The sequence below is a fragment of the Ctenocephalides felis genome, unplaced genomic scaffold, assembly GCF_003426905.1.
Source record: "Ctenocephalides felis isolate EL2017-DRISC unplaced genomic scaffold, ASM342690v1 CF-g0.4_SCAFFOLD_01886, whole genome shotgun sequence".
NCBI lineage: Eukaryota > Metazoa > Arthropoda > Insecta > Siphonaptera > Pulicidae > Ctenocephalides > Ctenocephalides felis.
In genome coordinates this window covers 158,965,079-158,992,788 of record NW_020538040.1, presented here as the reverse complement: position 1 = coordinate 158,992,788, position 27,710 = coordinate 158,965,079, and the positions used below count along the sequence as shown (strand labels likewise).

Genomic DNA, 27,710 nt, shown 5'->3' with positions numbered 1-27,710 from the left:
ATATTTTAAAACTTTGTTAAAAGCGTGACATATACGTATTAATAAAAATAAATTAATTATAATTCTAAAATTAATTTGTACATACTATAATTAAATACAAGCTTTAGTATTAAAGTATTAGTAACTACATTATATAGTCTTCAAATAATAATGGTTAATAATAGTTAGAAATAAAAATAAATAGATAGAAAATAATAATTGAGATAACCAAATATCAAATTGTGATAATAATTACAAGTGAATACTCAAAAGTACGCGTTTTGCCTCACCACAATGTCAATTGCTTATTTTTTTCATATAGTTTAAATTAATCTGCCTAAGTAATACTTATAAAAATAAATAAAATTATAAAATATTTATATGTATATCTATGTCCGTCATGTATTTATAATTCTTCATTTTGCCCTTTTTTTAAACTATCATTATTTTCAACTTCGTTATTTAAAGTAATACAGAAACGACTGCATTTTCAGAAGATCATGGTTAAAAAAATTCGCGAATATGTGGTTGAACAAGGTAAATAATTTTTAGGGCAGATATCTGTGCCTCACCATGCTGCCTGGTTTGCCAATGTCTCCAACTTTTCCAGCTTCTCCGCGCAATCCCATCGGTCCCTGAGAAAACCAAAAAAATTTAAATTCGTTTGGCAGATATTTTCAATTGAATTATTCTGAACTATTCCTGCAAGGTCAACATGATTGGCAGACACATTTAATAAATTATAAAAAAAACTATTCGTGGAGCACATATTGACAAAAAACACATGTGCTATCCAATGAAGAGATCTTATAGTTGTAAAGTTATAGATTGATGCCTTTTCCTCCGATGATTAATAAGAATTTAAAAATATGCGTAGTGATGGGTTTAATAATAAACATAAATGTTCAATTTATAACTACAATTTTAATCTTTCCGAAGGTCTACAAATTCTTGAATAATTTTTTATTAACTCACCGGTAATCCCATGGGACCGGGGTCTCCTTTAGATCCTTTCTCACCCTGCAAGTAATGTAGTTATATAGATTTCAATATTAAAATGTAGAAAAATATTGCTCAATGTATGATATCAATATTATTTTAGTTTAGTTAGTTAAAAACGACAATATTTATAAAAAAGATAAAAATAAAATAGTCAAACTTACCGGATCTCCCTTTGCTCCGTCATTACCACGGTCACCTTTTATTCCGGGAGGACCTTGTAGACCAGGAACTCCTGCAGGTCCTGGTGGGCCCGGTGGTCCCATTATCTGTACATTATTTACAATAAATTATATTGATTAATACCAGGGTCAAGCATGCGATGAAATAAAAATGTTACGGTAACAAATGGCCAAATAGCAGCAGACCAATGTTATGTTATGAAGAACTTTTCATACTGAATATTGACAAAAGCCATGTGCTTGCTGTGCAGTCAGGCGTTTTTTCAGGTTGTCAGATAGAAAACCTAACCTAGAAACCGCACAAACTTAAAAAACGATCTTAGATAACAAAGTCTTTCTGACCCAGCTTCATAACATACAAGTTGCAGTTTATGTGTAAAACTGCCTGAATGCATAGCAACCAAGAAAATTTGACAGTATTCGGTATGATTCAGTGGCATAATGTACGGTAAGTTGGAGCGCACCATGGCCTTGCCATAACATTGGTCTGTTGTGCGAGAGAATCGGCCCAAATATGTCCTATCTTCATATATATTGGTAGTAAAAACTGTCAAAATGCTATGCATTTATTGTGCGATCAGCCGTTTTACAGATAAAACCTAACTTAACTATCACCACCTATTAAGGACACATTAAAAAGATACACTTATGGTAACATTGTGCGTCGATTGCGCATTTTTTAGGTTAGGTTTTATATGAAAATTGTCTGATAGCTCTTTGGCAGTTTTTACGACTTGACAGTTTTTTCATACCAATTCATATGAAGTCGAACCGTATGTTAAATTTCTATTTAATCGGAGTATTGGTCCCATTATTTTTTTAGGTAATTTTCAGTTTATTTGAACTATAGTTTGAGTTATTTTTTATATAAATTATCTACAACATTTTTGTTATTAACCCTTTCGCAATGGCAGTGTTTTTTACAGGACACTACAGCACGGAACAGCAAGCTGTCCAACGCAATAGAAATAACATATTTTAATATTTTTCAATCATTTTCAATAAAAATGTGTTTAAAAATGTAAATGACAAATTAGATTTCTTAATAGTTTCATTCAGAGTGATGAATCTGGAAGTGTCAACATACTGGCTATGTCGTCTTTAGGCGACGCCAATACACGCTGGTCGTCTATAGACGACACCCATACATGCTGGTCGTCTATAGACGACACCAATACACGCTGGTCGTCTATAGGTGACAATCGCATAGGTAGTCATACGAAGACAACGTCTATATACACATAAATAGTCATATGAAGATAACGCTCATAGCGAAAGGGTTAAATTAGTTATTTTTTTAATATGTAATGAAACTATTGTTACTCACAATTTCTCCTGCCGGACCTTCCCCTGTTCCATCACCCTAAAACATACAAAATCGTATACATTAAATGAAATGAAGGTTTAAAGTTCAATTTTAATATCAAAACGACAAATAATGATTATGAATGAATGAAAGCTGATTAATTCAATCATAAAACTAAAGATCAAGCATTTAGCATACAAAAAAGTAAGTAACAATTGAAGTTTTTTGCAGATAAAAAACTATATTACATAATCAAAATTAGTACTTATAGAAATTGTTACAACGTTATAAGTTGTAATGCCTAATATCCTCAAGATTTTCAAATTAATATTTATAATACAAAATTGATCAATATTTAAAAATATATTAATAAAAAACTACATGTAATTGAATATTACATATTTCAGATTTTTCAACATTACAACTTCTTGATAAGTAGGTAGAAATTACCTGACGTCTTCTGAGTTTTTTGTATTTCTGTTGCATCACAAGAGCAGTACCGGAAAAGATGAAAAAAATACAATACAAATTTTAGCATACATTTTATATGATTTACTACATATGATTATGTTTATACTACTAAAATAATTACTAAATAAAATATGTATATGAGTTAAATAATGCAAGTGCATTAGCAAGCTTTGATAATGATAAATATATGATAACATTGTTTTTAATTAAGCAGCAGAAAAATATAAAAACTTTATAATACATGTATTAAATTTTTTATATTCGAATAATATATACAATAATGCTATATAGTGTAATAATGCATATGTATAATTGCATTAGAAATACTAACAATTAAATTATGTAGAGAATCAAAGTATGAGGTCAAGCATACATTTCAATATATTTGTATGAAATATATACAATAAATAGGATTCAAAAATAATTTATATTCTTTATGTTTATTTTTGTTGTTTATCCATTTGTAGATTTATTTTACATTAGATTAGACAGAAAGGTCTTATACTGTTTCTGATTTTTGCTAATCATCTTATTATTAATAAAAAATGCTCCTGAACATATAAATTTATTTTCAGTATTTAATATTCACAATCAAATTAGAACACATCTTTAAACACGACATTATTTATTATGATAATATGCACAGCTAAATGTGAATATATTTTTAAATCTATAGTAAAGGTATACCGTCGATTGTCGGTTATTATATTTCTTTTCGTAAAGTGTGTTAAAAAAACAATAAGTAGCAACATTTAAATTATGAAATAAAAAGAACTTCACTATTACGAACGATTTCGACATAAAATATATAATAGCAAATAATATATGTATTTTAAATATAAATTGCAAACGTACCGATTCTCCTTTATCGCCTTTTTCTCCTTTTTGTCCAGGATAACCAGGTGGTCCTGGCAATCCAGGTGGTCCCATTAAACCTGGTGGCCCTATGTCACCATAGTCGCCCTTTTCGCCCTTAGGACCCGATTGACCCTGTTAATAAAATTATTTAACCATTACATAAAATTCTAAAATAAATGACTTGGATTATTATATAAAAAGTAATAATAATAGAGCAAAACTTATTAATTCTCAAAATGTGGGGGCTCTTGTATGTATATTATATATATATATATATATATATATATATATATAAATTGCCAAATTATATAAAGTAATATTTAACTGTTACTCACTGGTAATCCAGGAGGTCCTTGGGGACCAGTAAGACCATTGATACCATCTAGTCCACGTGGTCCTGGTGGTCCAGGTTTTCCAGGTTCACCTGTGTGAAACATTGTAAAAATTAACTTAAGTACGATAAGTGTTCAAGTAAATTGATAGTATTTTGTATTATAAACATAATATAAATAAAGGTATTTCAGTGAAACCAGATAAGATTTTTAGGTAGAATATTAGAAACATCTGTTATTCACAAAAATAGTAGTATGAAATAATATAATCTTAAGAAAAATTAATAATGTAATTAAATTAACATAAATTTTGTAAATCAAGATGTATGGCATAAAATTTTTTCTTTCATGTTAATTTGAAAAAAAAAAATTAAACAAAAGAGTAAAAGTAGAAGCATACAAGTGTGACGCAGTGTACTAAAAACTATTTATTGAACATTTTTCTTATTATTAGTGTTATAGATTTAGTTTGTAAAAGTGATAAATTAATTAATTAAATTAATTTAAAAAACATCCTAATTATAATTAATAAATATTTAAACAATTAATGTTAAAAATAGGCAATTGTTACTTACGTTAGTGCAGCCGTGACGATGTTAGAAGCCATCACACAATTAGTTACCAACAACAATTATCTACACCACAAATAAATATTCTATTGCATCTAAACAATTAATAATGAGCTGAAGCATCTACATATAACAATTTAAATTATTAATTAATAAAAATTAAAAAATAAATTCACAAAAATTAAAAATAAGTATAACTACAAAATATTCTAAAATGTCCAAAATAACTAAAGGACATTGTTAAAAACACATAGTAAAACTAAATACAATATTAATACTAATAATAACAATAACAATAATGACACATCAATATCGTGAATAACAAGTGTACTGAATATAGCCTTCCACAAAATATTTCATATACCATTTGCATTTGTAAACCTTTAAAACGATATTTAACATATTTTTTATTAGACCTTAAAATACTTTAAATAAACAAAATAGTATGTATAAACAAATAATATTAAACTAAGTTTATTTAAGTGGTAATGCAACTAATTTAAAATCTCGAAGCCTTTTTATAAGCACATGCCATTCAAATTCTTGAATATATACATCATGCAGTTTTAATTTAATGTATTCAAATTTCATATGACGAATCAGTACAGGACTTAGAGTGATTTATGGCTCCAAAAATATGGGTCAAGGTCATCCAATTTATCAAATTTAAATACTACTCATACTCATACTCAAACTCATTTTTATAGGAGAGCCATTACTGTAAAAGTATATGCAGAAAAATGAACTCAATTTATAAGAATAAATTGAATTTTTGCTTAGGTATGATATATAACTTGTAAACAAGTTTGGTCAAAAACAAAAAAAAAAAAATAAAAAAATGTAAAAACGAAAATATTTGTACTGTGATTATAAACAGCAACAATGTAATTTCTTGCTTGATGCATTTCTAGGTAAAATGCGAATTGTTGTGGCGTTGGATAATTATTTTTTGAGAACTTTTTAAGAGATGAGAAAAATATTAAATATGCAAAATAAATATACAATAACAAATATTAATAGAATTTCTAATTAGGTTTCCAATAATTTACTTTATAACATCTTATTGCATCATCACCATATTATTATGTTCAAGGCAAAAAAATTAGTAGTCAAAATCGAGTTACTATGACTGCTGATTTATATTTTAAATTTGGTATTATGATTCTATATCAGTGTTTTTTTAATTTCCCAATGACTGAATTGTTTGTTCATGCAATAGTCAACCAACATCCATTTTTCGCGATAAATTTAAAAGGCGAATAAATATTGTAAAGATGTAATCAGATGTAACGAAGAGCAAGAATACTATGTAGAAGGTAGCAAATTTATCAATTTAGATATAATTCATTCACTTTCATTTTTTTGAAATATCGTTCAAATGTAACATTCTTCATGTTCCGAGCAAGTACCATGCTATAATAATTATTTTTCATTTCTTGTAATCGTTCATACACATTCCGACATCTCCAAGATATGAGAAAAATCGACAATTGGTACAAAGTAAAAAAGTATTTGAAAAATATACTAAAATTTTACTGATGATTTGTTGAAGTTTGAAACGTATGTTTTTTACCATTTATATAAATTTATTGCTCAATTTCAGATTTTTTAATTTTTTCGCATTAAAATTGTTGATCATTTACATGTAATGTATGTATAGTGAATTATAACTTTATTGCATTCAAAATATCAAGAATGTTTTTATTAAATTTTAGACTATGTAAATCATTTGTGTTTGTAATAAGAATATTGATTTCGATAAAAATAGTTTTGTAATTAAATTTAGTTTCACTTCACTTTGTACTAATTGCGACATATAAAGTAGGGGAGCTAGGGGCTTATTGTAACAGTGGTAAGTAGTAACAGGCTTTTTAAAATTTAAAAAAATTACAAAATTCTTTTCAGTGGTACTTAAAATCTTATAATTTTTGTCGTTTTCTGGTTCTTTTTACCTTAAATGACTTGAGTATTCACTTAAATAATCTATTAATATTTTTTGTAGAATACAGAAATATTTTGTCAACACATTTTCAGATATTCAAATTGTGAACTTGATTGCAAATTACCCAGGGGCAATAGGGTAGAAATATGTTTGAAAATTACTGCTAAATTATACAAAAAAACCCAATTGATCATTTAATTGAAACTCAATAGTCATGTAAGATAAAAAGGGCCATGAAATGGCAGAAATTGTGAGATTTTGATTATTATGCAGAAGAATTACTAGGTCGCAGATTTTGTCGTTTCTTTAAGTTTTTTTTTAATTTCTTGGCATTAAACCCTTAATTTTGACTTTAGATACGTATTCAGCGGTAAACACTACATTTGAAAACATATGCTGCACACTCAATACAGACAACTTCTTTTATTTTATCTTATTTAGACCTGTGTTCTAGTTTTCGTTGATTTATGAGAAGAATTACTTACTTAAGCCTGTTAATTTTCTCAAAAATAAGCAAATTATAAATTATCAAAGGTATAATTGTCGTTTTTTGACGTTACTACTTGCCCCGGTAGATGTTACAACTGGCCCCAAACATGGGGTACGTTGTAATACCGCACTTTTTTCTACAAAATGATCAATTGTGAAATAATGAACAATAGTTATTGAATTATTTTTACTTGATACGGTAGAAGAGTAGTTACAGCATGTACCCATCATATATAATAAGTGGATCTCAAGATATGTTAATTAAAAAAAAAACTGTTACAACAAGCCCCTAGCTCCCCGAATCGAGTTGTATCATCTCAAACCCGATCATTACCAGACTTTTAATGTACGTTACCCGTTTGCCGCGTTTGCCACGGGCCCCTTTCTCGCCGGCCGGCCCTGTTGGCCCTTCAGGACCCGCGTCTCCTTTCGGACCTCGCGCACCTTCTACCCCTACATTCCAGAACCAGTAGAAAGTAATTTCTTTTGGATTTTTTTATTATACAACCATGCCATACCAAAATCGGTAATTTAGTTTTACAAATATTATCGTTACAGAAGTATGTTCGCATACAATTTTTCTCACGGTTGTGCGCTGGGATATTTCATTGTAATTCCCGATATCTGGATGTCGCCACGTTATTCAAGTAATTTGAGCGAAAATATGTTATTGCTAGTGCATATTAAAATAAATAGTAAAGTATTACTTGTTTCACTACACAAAAGCAGCAGGTTAATTGCTACATCTAACAATGTTAACTAAGATTGCTCGTTATAAACAAAAATTGAAACATGCCAAAAATATTTAAAAAAATTACAACAATTAATAAAAACAAGAAATTTAGAAAACCATGGGAGACTTGCATCAATTATAACTTATTTATTTATTTTAATTAACATATTATTATTATCAATAATAAATGGAAATAAGTTCAAATAAAACACCTTTCCGGAAATAACCTAATAACACCTTTTTCTTTCTATATAAAACAAAATGCCATTGAAATTATTAATAAAGTAATAGTAACAAATAAATTTTGATCAATATTTGACAATATCCACTCTTTCCAAAAATCAAATTTCAGTAATGCATTTTTAATATTTTGTTGCAAGTTTCCAAATTTTTCTTTTAACACTACTAATTTTCCACTAGTTTCTTTTAACATTACTAGAATTAATCATTTACATTATCAATCACAAAAAACACGTTAAACCTCAAACAAAATTAACGATAAAAAACATTGGTAAACTTACCCGGGGCACCAGGCGGTCCAGGAGGACCTTCAATTATACCAGTAGGGAATTGGTCACCTTTCAAAGTAGTCGTTAAACCTCGGTCGCCTTTATCTCCCTTTTCACCCTGAAAATTAAAAAAAAACATATGCATATAGAAAGAAAGTCCACGAAAAAAGGGTGCGCGTAAGGTTCACGCGCGATTGAAGTAAAACTTATTTGCTACTGTACAAGATGGCATTTAAGTTAAAATAAATACATCATATAACAATTTTAAATAATGTTTATTAGTAATATGGTAACACTCGTGATGCACACATTTATTAGTGTCAACCATTATACACATTCATATAATGCTAAATTATAAATTATATATTTAAAATAGCATTAAAATATGTATAATATTTAAAAACAATAATGTAATTAAAGTCATACTTTGAATATGACATGATCGGTTTGTCATTGTAATTAGCATTTAGAAATGAACCTTCATTAGAGAAATGAAGTAATTGCTGATTAATAACTTCTATAATATTCGTTCACACAGTGGATTATGTTAAACAACGCCTGAACAAATGTTGTTTTCGCAACTTCACATGCTGCATTTGTTTTATTATTTTCATTATAATTATTTACGGGGGACAGGGTAAAATATTCTTCTGATTCAGGCATTTTTCATTAAATGAAGATTTGTACTACGATGTAACTTTAAAATGTTTATTTATCTATGCTAATTTCCTTGTTGATATCGGTACGCATACAACGTTGACGCCGGTACGCATACAACGACAGATCTCTATTCACATACGCGACGACTAATCACAATCGGCCCGTATAGAAATGGTATCACCGAGAGCGAATGACGTATCATTCGCACTCGACTCTTATCTTATCTTATCTGCCGTAATGCACTTCCGTTGCATTTGTACGGATTTACAACCTAGTCGCGTCTAAAGAAGTTTTACTTCAAAAACTCAAAATCGTTTCTCAAACTTACGGCAAGTCCTGGCAATCCTGGTGTACCAGAAGGCCCTTGCGGACCCGCAACACCCTGAAGACCTCTTTCTCCTGGCGGACCCTGTTCGCCAGGCGGTCCTGGTCTACCGTCTTGTCCTGGTAATCCTTCAGCTCCCGGAGGTCCTGCTGGTCCTGGTGGACCAGGCTCTCCAGGTTCGCCCTAGTGTGAAAAACAAATAACAAGAATAAGTTAAATGGTTGCACATAAAATAAATTAATGATGATTACATAAATTAGTGAATGATAACGACGATAACATTCAAGGTTAGTAAATTAAGTATTAGTAATTAGGTGAAGTATTAAGGTATCAATTAAAATTTCACGTTTGATTCTAAACTTTTTGACAAAGTTTTTGCTTGCTGAATACGAAATAACTGGAAAACATTATATAATATTAATAAACATTATTTTAAAAATATAACGTATACATTTGTGGTCTGTCTTCTTACCAAATTGAGTTAATATTCCGCATTTTAAATGGATTTAATTGTTTGCAATGTCTTCTTGCGTTTAAAAATTGTGAATTTTAAACATAGTAATTAAATATTTAAATAAAAAACAATTTTCAAATATAGAATTATCAACCTATAATCTATTTGTGAAAAATATTATTAGAGTCACAACTTTGTGTCAATATAGTATTAATAATAGTAATTTAATTAGCAAAATTAGTACCGTTAAAATATTTAGCTTTATTAAAATTAAATGCATAATCCCAATTAATTATATTGAATCAATTTAATTATGTGATACCTTATTACTTGCAAAATTAAATGATTAAAAAATGTACAAGTCAAGCGTATGAGTTTGAAATGAACATGATTTAATCATTTTGTAATGGTATTAAAATTATATAGTATATGCATAATTAGTAAGTAAATTTAACATTCCATAATCATTCAAATCATGCTATTTTTCAAGATGCAATGGATGAAATATGACTTTTAAAAATAAAACAAAAGGTTCAACAACATGTTTGGTGTAATCAGAATATAAAAACATGCAAATAAGTCCAACAATTTGTCATAATGTTATATGTTGATTTCAGAAAAGATTATTGATCGTTGTTTTCCTCCTCAACTAGTATATTAACTTAAATAACAATTCTTAATATAAACTAAATATTGAAAATTTTTAGTGACAAAGTTTTTCTAGTTTTTTTTTTAATATAGGTTTTCATCGAAAAAATATTCTTTCATGAATCAGAATATTGGGCATCGATTGAACGTGATGTGAGAACTAATAACTTTATTAGCAGTGCAAAGTAAAAAGTTGAGAAAAATTTATTGAGAATTATAAATAAATAAATATTAAATTAAACATGTGCCTCGAATTATTTATTTTTCATATGTAACAGATTGAATAAATATTACTTTAAAAATAAATAAGGGCAGTCCAAGTAGTAGTACAAAACATTAAATTTAAACATTATATTGGATTTAAACATTACATTGGAGTTGGCGCCAAGTTGATCTATGAATTGTCTTTCCCCAAGAAGAATTAAAAATAGTTTACAATTAGTAGAAGACATTAACATGGATATTTCATAGTATGAAAGTGTATTTAAGCTATAAAATGTAATTCTAATACAAATAAATTAAAGAAGAAGTAAATAGTATACGATCATACAAGGTTGTTATAGATATAGGTAAAATTCGCATTTTTTTTTGGTTTTATGAATAAAACAATTTCTAAATTAAATAGTGGTAAATAAATAAATTTTCACAAGCAATTGGCATACAATTGAATTTAAATCCTAAATACATAGTTGAAACTTATTGTAAACAAATGGTTTAATGGTATTTACCTAACAATGAAATTTTAAAGCACAAATTATTGTTGTTTGATATAATATATCTCATTCAAGAATATTTCTCTTATAAATTATATTCTAGATTTGAAAATAAGTTAACCTGTAGATTTTATAAACTAAGTAGAACTTCATAACTTCTAACTTTATGATGTCACCATATATATCATCAACGGCAACAATGATTCTAAAGATTTAGTTTCATTTTCCACTAAATTTATAATTCGCCTCTATAAAAAAAACTATAGAGTGGCCCATTTGAAAATTGGATTTTATCAATAGCAACTTGCCTGTAGGCCATACCGAGCGAAATTCGAAGTTGCGATATATGGGAAAAAACTAAGAATTGAAAACTAAGAAACCTTTCTAACGATGTATAATACTTTATAGTTTATATGTTTTCTTCACAGAAATATCTAAAAGGACCACTAGATGGACCACCCGTTACAAAAATTCTATGTTTCAATAAATAGAGATAATCAAAATATAAACGATGCCATATGCCATTTTAATTATAGTCGGTAAATAAAAACACAAAAACATAAAATTATGGGTTGAAAATAAAGATTTACACTTCTATTTTTATATTGGTCTATTGGCCTTATCAGCAAGTAGATGCATTAGCCACTTATTATTATTAGTATATTTATATTAAAAAATGAAATATATTTATATATGATTTTAAACTTGATGCAGTAAAAAATAATTATTTCAATTATTTAAAAGAGTTTACACATAATTTAAAAATAATTTTAAAACCCATGTATTGACGTGAAGACCCAGCCATAACAACGTGGCATCCAAAAACATCCTCTCACGTGTTATTAAATCGTTTATTCAAATTACGGATAATATATATAAATATATATATATATATATATATATATATATATGAAATAATATACTTTCATACATTTTATTTTTACACATAGAGAGATAAAGAGGAAACTCATTTTCAATTTCAAACCAGAAATTATTAAAATTTATATCCACGTGTAATGGTACATCATCAAGTAACTAATCAAAATTTGTATACTGAGATTGTGCGGATATTTTTGAAATTGTAATATGTATTGAATATTTATTTTATGGATTAAAAAAACAATTGAAATATAATTATTCGTTTGTAAGATGAAAATATATAGAAGGAGAAATTATTGAAATATAGTATCCAATCTTTATAATTAATTAAAAACAAATAATGAAAATTGACATTTCATTCATCCAAAAACTTTCTCTATAGTCCACCTTGAATAACTGCATAGATGCATTGTACAAAGTTCTGGAGTTTGTCCATCAATCTTGCAAGTTGAATAACTCGTTATAAAATGGGCGTGATTTATATATGGTAGAAATACGCCTCTAGGCAATTTTAAATGATTGAAACATCAAAATACAAATTTGATAAAAAAGATGAGATTAATTTTCTTTCAATTGATTTTGATAAGATCTACTCACACAAGGATAAAAACGATTACCTACATAATCAAAATGGTGTTACTTGAAATTTTTATACTATGCATCTCTAATACTAAATACTCAAAATTTTCAAAAAATTACACTATTTTCATATTTGAAGAAAAAATTCAAAATTCATCAAAATTTTCAAGTCTCAAAAAAAAATTTCTTTTCAAAACTTTCAAAAAAATTTGAAGCTTTTAAAAATTTTAAATTTTGATACAGAAAGTTCTAGCAATTTGCCTTAATGCACAATGCCATGTACCACTAGTTTTGAAAAAAATCATTTCATCACAAACCGATCAAAATTTAAAATTTTTAAAAGCTTTAAATTTTTTTTGAAAATTTTGAAAAAAAAAATTTTGAGACTCTTGAAAATTTTGATTTTTTTTCAACAGATTTGATAATATGAAAATAGTGTAACTTTTTGAAAATTTTGAATATTTTTGAATTTTAGCCAGTGATCCAGCTGCGTAGCTGTTTTAAAGTCGCAATATAGAAGCGCGAAAGCGCCGCGTCGCCATAGGAACCCATAGAAATGTGAACAAAATTTGCACTATTTATTAAAATTTCTATAAAATATCTGATAAGTGGATATGCATATGTCTAATAATCATTGTTCACCGCCAAATGACATTTTTTTAAACATTTTTTATTGGATCTCCGAAACCTCTAAACCTGCTTTTTCAAAAATTCTTCATATTGTCAATACAAATGGCAAAAAACCTTATACCAAAAATTTTAGGAGTAGTGTATTGACAATTTTCTAACATCAATTAAAACTTCCCCTTAATTTTAATATGCTTTTGTCGTTTAATAAGAAACTTATTTTTTATTTGATGTGACTTTATAGATAATTTTGATGATATTTATTATTATGATTTCTATGCAGATGAATAATGTGATTAATATAGAGTTTTAGTTAACATGTTGCTTGCTGACTAAACACCCAATATTAAATATAAAAAATATATAGAGTAGAAATAATTAATATAGACTGTTAGTTAGAAAGATGCTTATGATTTATCTTTGTTAATTCATGAACCAGTAATAATTATTTTCATCGGTTATTTTATAGTTAGTAGTTGCCTTTCTGTTTTCAAATAAGCGGTTTTCGGACTTACTTTGAGCGTTACTAAAGTTTCGGCAGTAACGTTTATGCCTTTGGCTTGAAGTCCCTAAAATAACATACAATGTTGAGTATATTGCCCAAAATAATATTTAAAAAACAAAATTATACGCGAAAAATTTGTTCAAAATGCCAGCGCCTGCGGATGTATCAGCTACCTGAACCAAAAGTGGAAATATCTTTCATATATTTATTTATACGTTTTCTTCCCGAAAAACGACAAAATAATCAGTACAATATTATAAAAATAGCCAAATAAAATTTTAAAATTTAATAATAAAATTTAATTATTTTTTGGTGAAAAAATATTTTTAAGTAAGATATTTCATTACTAACAAATATGTTAAATAAATAATGATTTCAAATTAAAGTACTAAAAAATAAAAATTTATAAGTAATTTTATATTAAAATATTAAGATTTTATTTATATAAAAAACAGGGTATTTATATTTTATATCGTATGAGAATTAATAAAAAAAAATTAGAGAATCAAGAATAACGTTATGTACAGCTTAGAATTGTTGTAAATTTTGCAAGAAAATAATTTAAATTTAAAAATTCTTTATAAAAGTTGTTTGTTTTCAAGTCTGTTTTTTAATTTTGTTACCACTCATTTTATAAACCGCACACAAACCAGTATTGGTTGTTAATAGGTCAAACAAAATAAAATTATATATAATAAAATATAAATATATAATAAATATATAGATGTACAATCTAATATAAAAATGTAATAACACATAAATACACATAAAATATATATATAATAAACATGCTTTAGTAGATCCACTAACACCTGAAACACAAAATATCTAAAATACAAAATATACTAGAAATGATAAAAATTATCGCAAATAATTATAACCTTTCACAAAAAATGTACACATCACATGTAGATGAATAAAAATAAATTTTGCTCATGATTCACATTGATTGATAAAATGTAATATTTTTAGGTATTAATATTATAACAAAATGTATGAATAAATTAATAAAAAGCATTTTAAAAATATTTCTTTCAAAATGTTTTTATCATGAACAAAATATATTGCTTAACGACACCTATAAAATACTAAAGTTTTGGAAAGAAATTGGAAAATTGATTAGGGATGATAAAAGGATTGACCAAGATAAATACCAATTAAATATATATATATAATATATATATATATATATATATATATATATAGCAAAATAGTTTTTATTTTTTTACTTTTCAGGTATTTTACCATTTTACAATGAATGTGCCAACTTTTGATAAAACTTGCCAACAAATTTTAGGAAAAAATTCTTAATAAGAGCCTCTCAAAGTCGACCGATTTTATAAATTTTAAATTCATCAACAAAATGTATTAATTCTTGAAAACTTGAGGCAATTATGCTAATGTTTCTGATTGTAAATGAAAAACATTTAAGAATTTTGTTTCAATGCTGACAATTTCAACGACGTTTCGGTTAGGCTTCAAAGTTTGGAACACCCTGTATGCATACATTAGGGTGGTCCTTAATATAGACATTTTCGAATTTCCTTTCGAATTTTGCAGAGCGTCGAATTTTCAATAAAAATGACACAAATTTTCACTTTTATACGCTAAGTTATACCTAAAAAATTTTTTTTTTAATTTTCAAAAATTTTTTTATGCTATTTCTATACGAAGTTTGATTGAATTGCGCTCTATCTAAAAGTCAATATTAAGAGCTAAAACTATGAGAGAATTGTTTTGTGTTGAAATTTGGAACCATTTGAGCCCTTGGGAGCAAGGAAATTCGAAAATGCGCTTATTAAGGACCACCCTAGTATATATATATATATATATATATATATATATATATATATACATATCCAAATTCTGTTCGTACGTACTGCCATAATGAATAATTGTCTGTTAGATAAACAGAATTCAGTAATAAATATAATCAGAGCGCATGATAAATTTCTCATGCAATATAAATGATATGTAAATTAGCGTTTGTTTGCTTACTTCTTGCTATAAACTTCCCTCGGCGGCATTCGAAGGAATAATATAAACGTGTTTGAAGTAATAAATATTATCCTGATATTTCCAAGATATATATATATATATATATATATATATATTATATCTTGTCCATCAATATTTCAGAAATAAATTTATTAATCAAACATTGGAAAATGGCAGCACTCGTCTTGAATACTACAGATGAAACACAAATCGAACTCGTCGAGGTAAAGGTATGAATCCGTATAAATATGTAATAAAATAATATTTAACTTGCTCTGTTTTTTCATTAAGATTTACAATAAATGGTTCACAAAATTATTTCTATTGCGGTAGTAAGAATGACAAATAGACGGCAACAAAATGTTTACAAAATATTCTGTATAAACCCTTAATGTAAAAAACGTTAAAAAAGATAAAACTTCCACATAAAAATGATTAATATCTGAAATAGAGATAGAATCAATAACGCATAAAAAACTAAAGAAATAGAGACGTTATGATGCTGTTTAATAATTCAACCCCTTATCAAAACATATAGTTAATATTATAAAAAATAACTCGATTAGCATTATTATAGTATAGGCGATAAAATCGATTCTAAAAAATCTCTACTATTGGTGATATATATATATATATATACAGTGTCAAAAGTATTTTAAGTAGAAAAAATATTATTTGGAATTGCACTCCTTTTTCACTATTTATTGAATAATATTAAAGTAACGTACAGTTCAAGACTAGGTTTGACTCACCTTTAAAGTAAATATAAATAAATAATATTTTTAAAAAGTGTAAATATTACAATGTCCTACTGAGTTCCATACTTTGCAACTAAAAAAAAACAGAAAATAGAAGGTTATAGAGTCAAAAACTGACAACCTCGTAGATACTTCACCAATAATTTTTCGAATATTGTTTTCAAGAACCTCATATTTTTAAGTTTCACACTTTTTATATTATCAAAAAATTAAACAAAATTGACTCAATTTCGTAAGTTTGCCTCTTTGTCAGTGTAAATATAAATAAATAATTTAAATTAAACATTGTTACGCATTGTATATAAGTTGTAAACGAAGTTTTTGAAAAATGTGATCATATTTAATATTTTGATCAAAATTTAAATATATATATACATATATATATATATATATATATATATATATATATATGAGTGAGTTCTTGAGGGCGATACATCAAACAAAGAAAAGCCAAAGATTTATAAAATAATTTTTATTTCCAAACGTTTCGACATTCAATTTAATGTCATCATCAGTGGATCTAAAAACAGTATGAAAATTAGCATATCTAGGTAATTATAATATATGTGGATTGGTAAAGTAACTATACAATAAGAGAAAAATTAACAAACAGCAACACTTAACAACAAACCAAATATAAAAGATAGGAAAGGTAGTAGAGACTAGAATTAAATAAATAATAAATATATATATATAATTAAATTTTGATTAAAATATTAAATATGGTCACATTTCTGAAAAACTTTGTATACTTCAGTAAGAATATATATATTATATATATATTCTTACAGAAGATGAGAAAATAAATATTGCAAGAAGGAGGGCAATGTGTTGATATTTCTAAAAATTATATATAGGTGAATTATATATAAGTGAATGTAACTAGATTCCGTTTATTCGCAGATGTTTTATGACATGAGTTTACTACTCAATATCATTATCGAAACAAATGTATTTTCGGTATATATCTATCTTTGGTCTAGGATCAGCAAAGGATATTGTTCGCAGGAAGAATATTATGTCTGTTTCAGGAAGGAAGCAAGGGGTACCTTAACGGCGACAATTTCCGCGTATCCCAATGTGCCGCCCCGCAGCGTTGTCACGGATCGCTTTAGACCCTGAAATTCGTTAATAGATCTATACAATATAGCTGGAAGCTATAGTTTGCTCATTCACACAAGAAAATATATTAATATTCTAGCATATCATCATGGCTTCAAAATACTTAACGATATCAACATGTTCATGTCACCATATGGGACTTCGATGGTCACATGAAATATTATTGTTTCATGATGCTTTAGCAACGGCGATGCGGTTATGTTCAATTTGACTTTAAATGCTGATCGTGTATTACTAAGTATAATACCTAATCACAATAATATCTAATACTATTATAGGTCGACTACTATGTACAACTATTATGTACAATTCTCATATAATCATTTCCGATATTTGTAGGTAATGAGAATAGTACTTAAAATCCAGAATAAACCCTGGTCGATGTTCATAATTGGTACTCAGCTCCTTTTCGACGTACCGAATTAACGTGCAAAATGGCAAAACAGTTCATCAATGAATAAATTTTGCGCTTTATGTTTTGTTTACAAAATTTTATTTTGTCAATTAATGAAGTACGCTATACCCCGCATTACGTACTTATTTCGTTCCGGGAGTTGTGCGAAAAGTTCGCTATCCGAAACGCGTTTTCCCATGCAAATACATGAAAATAAAATTAATTCGTTCTGTAGTTTGAAATGTGGTCATAGAAAGTAAGATATATTTTACATATGATTAAGACATGTAAAAAAATATTACTGATTACTAAAATAAGTTACTATCAGAGTCATGCTGCTTTTTTGTGCTCTTTTAGCTTCAGAATTTTTAAAGAAACTGTCGATAGTTTTTTCCAAGTATATTTTCTAAGCAAAAATTTCCAAGGTCTACTCTTTAAATTAATTTGAGTAACATATGTTTTTTGACTACAATTGACAACGATTTAGGACGCTGTGTGAAGCAAAGTTCGTTATGTGGAACATTCGAAACCGAAAAAAAACTTTGTTATGCGGGTATCACTGTAGTATTATTAGTCCATACATTTTTGCATTTCGCTATAAATGTATTGAATATACCAAGCACTTATTTAAATTTTTGTAAAGCCTTACATTTATCATAATAACAATCAATGGCCAAATCAATTTTTAGAACAAATTTAAGCCAAGACGTATGGAAACACAAAAAATTAATAGTTTTAGAATGTTCTGTTTCCAAAATTTTTTTTAGTTATTAAGTGAAGTAATATTATTAGTAAAAAATGATTTAATTAATGGTCATTTTAATTTTTGAAGCATATCAAAACCAAGCCGTATAGAAATAAATAAGTACATTAGTACGCTATACTTTTTATTATTGTTATAAATACTAGTTTAAAAATTCTTTTCATTTATTACTAACATCTTTGCTCATAAGTTCAATCAATCGATGTAGAAGTATTATATATATAATAGTCAACACTCTACATTGTGGTCTCTCAAAAGCCAAGACGCCAAAAGCGTACGTTTATTGCATAATATAAAAGCTAAATTTGAAACGAGGACAGAATTCCAAATGGTCATGTTGATTTTAACCAGATTTAGAGAATTTAGATCTCTGTAGAATTTTAATTCAGCGCAAAAAAATAATTACTTTCTTCACCGTCCGATACTAAACTAGTACTATGAACGCAAATCGTAAGAAGAATTTGAAATAACGATTGAATCTTTTTTTTGTAAAATAACACATTAAATAAAATACTAAATAATGATATTGCTATTTTTGTTATTCCATAAATACATTTTTAAGACTAAAGAAGACCAATCCACCCTTGTCCGTGGTTCATCACTCGGGACCCTCCATGTCAGATTTTTCAAAATTTAACCCTTATCTTGGAGTCGATGCACGCGACATCATAATTCATTTTAGAGGTATAATTTCTTCAGCAAATTATCATATTTTGATTCCTAGTACCCAAAAATCATATGTGCCTAAGTGACCTTAAAACCGACCCGCCCTAATGTATATACATATATACCTGTAATGAGTTATTTCAACATAAAAAAATTTCATTACCATTTTAACTATAGTATAAATAAAAAAGTGGCGCACTTGCTCTGCATCCGGCAACTCGTTCGCCTTGTGGTAGGTGATTAAGTTGAGGAACTATTTTAATATTGTATTGTCTACGCTGAATATACAGCTTCATGTAAGCCATAAAAATAATACAAACATAAACCATGTGGGTCAAATTAAATAAATCTCTCCGAAAATAGATTTGCTATTATAATTGAGATCTCTCCATATTTACTTTAGTTAATCAAAATTTTTATCTGAACAAGTTGCTAAATAAATATAATATTGTGCGCAGTTGTATTACTATTAAATAAAGCGCTAAATAAATTTTAAATTAAATAAATCATTAGTTGGTAGAGTCTAAATCAATAACGATTTTTAATTATGTCTTCGCAGTTATCAATTCTAATCTTATGGGCCGATTCTGCCGTAAAACAGACGAATGTTATGGCAAGGCTATGTAACGTTCCAGTTTTCATACAGAATGCTACTAATCACTATCAAAATGCCATGAATTTGCAGTGCGATCAGACGTTTTCAACATAAAGTGCAACTTCATTCATATGTTATCAATCATATCTCAAAGAACCTGTTATGATAACATCGTTTTATTATATGTTGTGTTTGTAGTGTTTGTTTTGTAGGTTAGATTTTTTATCTAAAATGCCTGAGTACACAGCAATCACATAGAATTTTGCCAGTTTTTAGTACCACTTTATATAAAAACTGGTATAAACTGGTGCTACATAACATAACCTTCTATAACATTGGTTCATTTTACGACAAAATCGGCCCCTTAAGTTATGCAAAAAATACAAAATATATTTATAAAGAAAGAAAATATATTTATCTAAAACATGAAATCATCGATTTTAAATTTTTTATATGACGTAGCAGCTAATAGATTGAAACATAAAGTAAAGAAACGAGTAAAAAATCTCATAAATTTATAGTTCTTTTTTTCATTTAACTTATGAATAGTTTATATGATTTCATTGTATTTTGAATGCTATATTTAAGAAAAAAAATCTCATAAGATAAGCCTAATGTACAAATTTAAAAAATCTGTTATTTTTGACATTATGTTTCATACAATCATTAATATAAGATTGACAAGAGATTTTTAAAGCAAGTATTGTACAACTTTGGTAGGTACTTAAAATATTTTTTTCCAGATGTTGATGTTGGGGGGTTTCTCAACCCCTTTCGAAGTATTTTATACTTCGAGGAAAAATAAAAAAAAAAATTAAATGTATTCCGAAAACAAAAACCAATGGTAAACAAATATAAATTAAAAATAAAATTCTTCTTACTCCGTAATCAATAATAAACTAAAATATATTCTATATAAATTTTATATAAATGAAAAAACAAAAATGAACACTAATTAATATTGTATGAAAATGTTATCTGTTTTGGAAGTCCAAGCCGCGGCAGCTATTTGGTTGGATCTGGAAACATCAGCGTAGTCGTTGGATAGGTTGAAAAGAAATTCGAATACACTGACAAATAAAAATAACTGTTGACTTGACACACAATAGAAATTTAATCCACTGATAATATTGAACTGATAACAAACACTGAAAGGAACTGAATGTATTGATTGCAAGTAACTGAATGAATGAATTAAACCAAAATGAATGAAAACCACGGAATAAATCAACTCGAACACTGTAAGGAACTGAAAGTAACTGAACGAATGAAAGGCGCGGAATGAATAGACTTGAATGCCAAAAACTATTGCCTGCATCGGCCTTTTTATGAGTCAGAATTGCCCGATTGCCTAAATTTGAAACGTATTGTCCGAGTAGAAAAACAAACCTTTTACAGGTCCGACAACCTACACAGGTGCGGCGCAAACATTTTCCCCCGACTAAAAGGTTAGCCTTTTATACTTCTGAAAATACTCGAAATTGGTACATAGTGAACCTCATGATTAGGAAGGATAGAATTGCCAAAATAAATTCAAACTTTCATTCAGAGTAGATCGGTTACGGAAGCCTGACCTCGCGCCAGGGTCCCGCTCTCACACCTACCACATTCACACAATCTAGATTGCGGAAGTTTTATTTTCGCGCCAGGGTCTAGATTTTTTGGACATTTACAAGAATCTTCCAGAGACTATGAGGGGTGTTCTCATCGCCCTGGAATTGAAAATTTGGCAAAACTATATATAGAAGCAAATATATCATGAGATAGAAAGTTTTTTTTTTTTTTTTTTTAATGAATAATTCAGATATAAACTATTGAATAGGTAGGGGGCATAGTTTGACAACAGGCCGCTTGATTAGGGTATTTCCCGTTTTTACCAATGCTACTCGAACCACTCCATCGGAGCCCGGAAAAACCTCTTCAACTCTTCCCAACCCCCAATGGAGCGGACGCGCATTCTCTTGTTTTACAACTACCAAATCACCCTTTTTAATAGGATTAGTGACTGTATTCCATTTCTGTCGGACCTGTAGCTCGGTTAGATATTCCACATTCCATCGCTTCCAGTAAGAAGCGACAATATGATCTAGCAATTGTTTTCTTTTAGTCAAATTCAAGTTTTCATAGTCAACGGGCAAATCCGACAGAGGCTCTTGCATTAAAAAGTGCGCAGGCGTAAGAGGCTGAGGGTCCGACGGATCATTGCTCAGCCAACATAACGGTCTTGAATTCAGTAAGGCTTCGATTTGATTGAGGACTGTATTAAACTCTTCGTAGGATAAAATTTGCAACCCTATAACTTTAAACAAATGGGTCTTCACTGATTTAATATTCGCCTCCCATATACCTCCAAAATGTGGGGCAAACGGTGGATTAAATTTCCATTCAATGTCATGTAAAACCAATAATTCATTGAAACGCTTTTTATACTCTTCGGAATTTAGGAGAAGGAATAAGGAATCAAGAGTATTTTTGGCTCCTATAAAATTGGTTCCACAATCGGAGTAAATACATTTAATAGGACCACGCCGGGCTAGGAATCGTTTCAAGCAATCTAAAAATGTATCGCTTGTTAAATCTGAAGCTAATTCGAGATGTATCGCCTTAGTGGCTAAACAGATGAACAAGCATATATAAGCCTTGTAGGTTCGAGCGCCTCTGTGACGACTCATGGAGATATTGAAGGGGCCTGCATAATCAACGCCGACGTTTAGGAAAGCTCTACTGGCTGTTATGCGCGGTACTGGTAAGTCGCCCATGAATGGAAAAATGGGTTTCGGATTCTGTCGAAAACAAGTTATACACTTGTGAAGACGATTACGAATTATTGCACGAGCCGACAAGATCCAATATTTTTGCCTCAATAAAGATAATACTAAGTTTGATCCAGTATGTAAATTATTAATATGGTAGTAATCTATGAGACAATTTACTACTTGGTCTTTTTTTGGCAAAAGAAGTGGATCGTTATTAGTTGTTAATCCTAATCTACCTTTAACGCGTAAACAATTATTAGAATCCAAAACCAAATTTAGTCGGCAAAACTTCTTCGAACAAGACTTTCCGTTCGTTAATAGTTTGAATTCTTCGGGAAAATGATGTTCTTGGACTAAACGAATAATAATAACCTCGGCTTGTTTCAAATCTGAAGTCAAAAGTCGGTTTCGATTTGTTATAATTTTACAAAACTTCAATATATAAGCGAAAATTCTTACAAGTTTGCACCAATTAGAAAATTTTTGCGTTAATTCATATAAAGGATTGATCGGTGGTATGACACTCTTTACTATTAGAGCGTTAGCTTTTCTTTCTTGATCAATATCTCCGGAAGGTTCAACCGTTTTTGCAGGCCAAGTTGATATAGGACCATTCAACCAATCCGGCCCAAACAACCAATTCTTATGTTGGATAAAATCCTTAGGTCGAAGACCTCGAGAAACACAATCGGCTGCATTTTGATTAGAAGGAATGTGAAGCCATTGTGCATTAGGAATGAGATCCCGTATTTTTGTTACCCTATTGGCTACAAATGTTTTCCAACGAGTAGCCGGTCCTGCTAACCAGTGAAGGACAATCATAGAATCGGAAAAACAGTAAATAAATCAAAATCTATACTATGTTGGTTATTCGTTAATATAAAATTCAGAAGTTTTGACAGTAAATGACAGGCACAAAGTTCAAGCCTGGCTAATGTTTGGTTTTTAATCGGTGTTACACGCGATTTTGAAATCAACAAGAAATTCGGATTGCCAAGAGATTTAATATAAACTACCGCTCCATACGCTTGCTCTGAACTATCCGCGAAACCAAATAATGAACATTTGTTTTGTTTTGATGTTTCGAGATAACGCGGAATCTGATAGTTATTAAGATGCTCTAATTCGGAATATACGGCTAACCATGATGTAATAATAAATGATGGTAATTCCTCATCCCAATCGATTTTTAATGTCCAAATTTTTTTCAATAATATTTTTATCTTAACAACTATCGGAGTTAGGAAACCCAGAGGATCCCAGATTCGCGCTATTACTGAAAGAAGTTGTCTCTTTGTCCATTTTCTCCACGTAAGCTTTATTTCGAATGAAAAATTATCTGATAAGGGATCCCATTTTAATCCCAATACCTTTGTAGAAGATTCCATTTGAAAATCCGATTTAGAGAAATGTTTATTTTGTACATCAGAATCAGAAAAAAGTTTACGCAGATTAGAATTATTAGATTCCCACTTTTTTAATTCAAAACCACCAGACGATAATACAGTCTGCAAACCCTCGCAAATGGTTTTAGCGCTATCCAAGGAGTCGATACTTGTAACCACATCATCAATATAGACATCGTTCTCAAGAATTCTAGAAATAGATTGAGAATATTTGGAACATTCGTCTCGGGATAGTTGTTTGATGGTTCTGATAGCTTGAAAGGGAGATGATGATAGACCAAAAGTTACGGTATTTAATTCATAGATGCCAATGGGTGCATCGGGAAACGGTCTCCATAAGATTTTTTGATATTTTCTATCTTGTTTACGAACCCAAATATTACGATACATTTGTTTGATATCAGCTGTTAATGCTATAGGCCCGAAACGAAAATTTAGAAGGATTGAACAAATGTCGGTTTGTAATTTAGGACCAACATGCAAAATTTCGTTCAAGGAAGTGAATTCTGAATTTTTCGCAGATGCATCAAACACAACGCGTAAAGGCGTGGAGGAACTTTCTTTTTCGACTGCGAAATGTGGAATATAATATCCATTTTTTATTTTAATAAAATCATCGACTTCATGATCTACCGGACAATAATCGACAAAGGATAATTGGTTTTGAGTCAGGTAATCTTCTATAACGGCGGCATATTTTTTATGAAATTCGGGATATTTCAAAAATTTATTTTCAAGCATTTGGTATCGCTTTAAGGCTAAATGAAATGATTTGTATAAATTTCTGCCTTCACTTTTAAAAGGCAGCGCTACTACATATCGTCCATCTGGAGATCGCGTAGTAGTTGTAGTAAAATGGTTTTCGCATAAATCATCGTTAGAGAGAGGATTATTTCGGGAATGTCTTCTAATTGTAAGAATTTATTCATTTGTAAATGGAAATCTGAATCTGAAACATTACATAAATTAGTAGAAGTGCCGGTATTTTCAAATAAATCAGGAATGGAACCTAATATTAGATAACCCAACCGGGTTTCTAGGGCCACAGGTAATCCTTTATCATTTTTAACCTGATTAGTGCCAAGAATTTCGCCGAAAACATCGCAACCCAAAATTCCGTCGACCTCCTGGGGTGTATGAAAGTTAGGATCCGCTAAAGGATAATTCAGAAATGTTTTGATGGATGAAATCGGAATGGTAATTTGTGGTTGCTTTCCCACTATCTCGTGTACTACGTATGCACAGACCGATAACTGATAAGAATCAATTAAAGATTTCAAAGTGAAATTAACTAATCCAATAACTTTATGTGACGAATTGCCTAACCCGATCACTTGGGTTGATATTGGAAGAATTTGTAAATCAGCCTTTTTGCACCAAGTTAATGTCACAAAATTTCTATCGCTTCCCGAATCAATAATTGTACGTAATAAAATGTTTTCTTTTCTAGTAGTAACTTTTACTACTGCTGTCGGCAATATGGTAATATGATGTGCGATTTTGTTTTGATTAAATGCGCATAAAACCGTACTATTTGATTTGGAATTAGAAAGATTATTTTGATCCGTACTCGCAAAATTGCTACCAGTATGCAATAGCGAGTGATGTCGTTCGTTACATAATAAACAGGTTTTATTCGATCGACACGTAGTCGTTATCTTATGACCCAAACAATTGTCGCATAAGTTTAATTTTTGAATAAGGGATCGCCTATCAGGTATACTCAATGATAAGAAATTTCGAACAAGTAAACACTCTGTGTTGTTCCCGACACACAAAGCATTTGTTATCATATTTATTTTTAACAAAAATGACCGGCTAATTTTAGTGTTTTTGTAATTGGGTTTGTCATTAGTGAAATTGTTGGTCATACCATATACTTGATTTTTTGCCTGTTGTGACTTTTGAAGAAAATGCAGGAGGTCTTGGTATTTGGGAAACTCACCTTGATAAAAATGCTCGAATTTTTCTTGTAACAACGGATCGAGTTTCGAGAATGCCAGTGACGTAATAAGGAAATCATAGGCGTCGGGAATATTCAATTGGGAGAGCGCTTGCACCGCGGTATCGAATTTTTCAAGGAATGAATTTATTTGTCCAGATGAAATGGTTTTGAATGACAATAGTTGTTTGAAATAATTGGTGGCTAAGTACCGTTTATTTTCGTATTTTTTTATGAGCGCTTCCCAAAGAATTTGATAATTATTTGCGGTCGGTAGTATAGAATGAAATATTTTTAAAACCGGACCCTGTAACGCTCCTTTTAAAAAATGAAATTTTGAAACATTATCTAACTCGGTATTTTCATGAATTAGTGAATTGAATGTTTCATAAAATAATGGCCATTGTTGAATATCTCCTGAGAATTTAGGTACTTCAATGGACGGTAAATGTTGTTTGGGTACTATGTCTTTAATTGAAGAACTATGCGCATTTTTATTATCTAGTAATTTCTCAGCGTGTTTTATTTTGGCATACATCGTTTCAAGGGCCTTTATTGCGGAATATTCCGGAATGAAACTAGGATTATCTAAATATTTTAATTTGTTTATTTCATCGCACAATTGAATAAATTGTTCACGAGCATTTTCAGTAATATATAAATTTTCAAGAAATTGTGTCTTATTTGAAGATACATCAATCTGTTGCGATAGATCGTACGTTTCTTGCACAATTGAAAAGTACATCTCTCTCTTGGCGGTTAGACGTGCAATTTCTGCACAATATCGATTTTAGGCGCCATTATATATATTTTTGTTTTCTGTATACACCCAATTAATCCTAATAATAATTAGGATCCGGCTCGAAGGACCAAATGTTGATGTTGGGGGGTTTCTCAACCCCTTTCGAAGTATTTTATACTTCGAGGAAAAATAAAAAAAATTAAATGTATTCAGAAAACAAAAACCAATGGTAAACAAATATAAATTAAAAATAAAATTCTTCTTACTCCGTAATCAATAATAAACTAAAATATATTCTATATAAATTTTATATAAATGAAAAACAAAAAATGAACACTAATTAATATTGTATGAAAATGTTATCTGTTTTGGAAGTCCAAGCCGCGGCAGCTATTTGGTTGGATCTGGAAACATCAGCGTAGTCGGTTGGATAGGTTGAAAAGAAATTCGAATACACTGACAAATAAAAATAACTGTTGACTTGACACACAATAGAAATTTAATCCACTGATAATATTGAACTGATAACAAACACTGAAAGGAACTGAATGTATTGATTGCAAGTAACTGAATGAATGAATTAAACCAAAATGAATGAAAACCACGGAATAAATCAACTCGAACACTGTAAGGAACTGAAAGTAACTGAACGAATGAAAGGCGCGGAATGAATTGATTTGAATGCCAAAAACTATTGCCTGCATCGGCCCTTTTATGAGTCAGAATTGCCCGATTGCCTAAATTTGAAACGTATGTCCGAGTAGAAAAACAAACCTTTTACAGGTCCGACAACCTACACAGGTGCGGCG

General features: G+C 29.2%; 1 protein-coding gene across 1 annotated transcript in view; it reads right to left on the bottom strand.

The window, feature by feature from the left end:
* LOC113376132 (collagen alpha chain CG42342-like) overlaps positions 1–27,710 on the bottom strand; it is an 81,996-nt gene that overhangs the window by 13,626 nt on the left and 40,660 nt on the right. Inside the window, exons 7-16 of the mRNA XM_026616055.1 lie at positions 17,565–17,633; positions 9,358–9,537; positions 8,382–8,487; positions 4,131–4,219; positions 3,793–3,927; positions 2,917–2,943; positions 2,488–2,523; positions 1,143–1,247; positions 955–999; positions 552–614 (exon numbers count right to left, since the gene is read on the bottom strand). Of these exons, the coding sequence (XP_026471840.1) occupies positions 552–614; positions 955–999; positions 1,143–1,247; positions 2,488–2,523; positions 2,917–2,943; positions 3,793–3,927; positions 4,131–4,219; positions 8,382–8,487; positions 9,358–9,537; positions 17,565–17,633 (855 nt within the window). The remainder of the gene's footprint in view (positions 1–551; positions 615–954; positions 1,000–1,142; positions 1,248–2,487; positions 2,524–2,916; positions 2,944–3,792; positions 3,928–4,130; positions 4,220–8,381; positions 8,488–9,357; positions 9,538–17,564; positions 17,634–27,710) is intronic.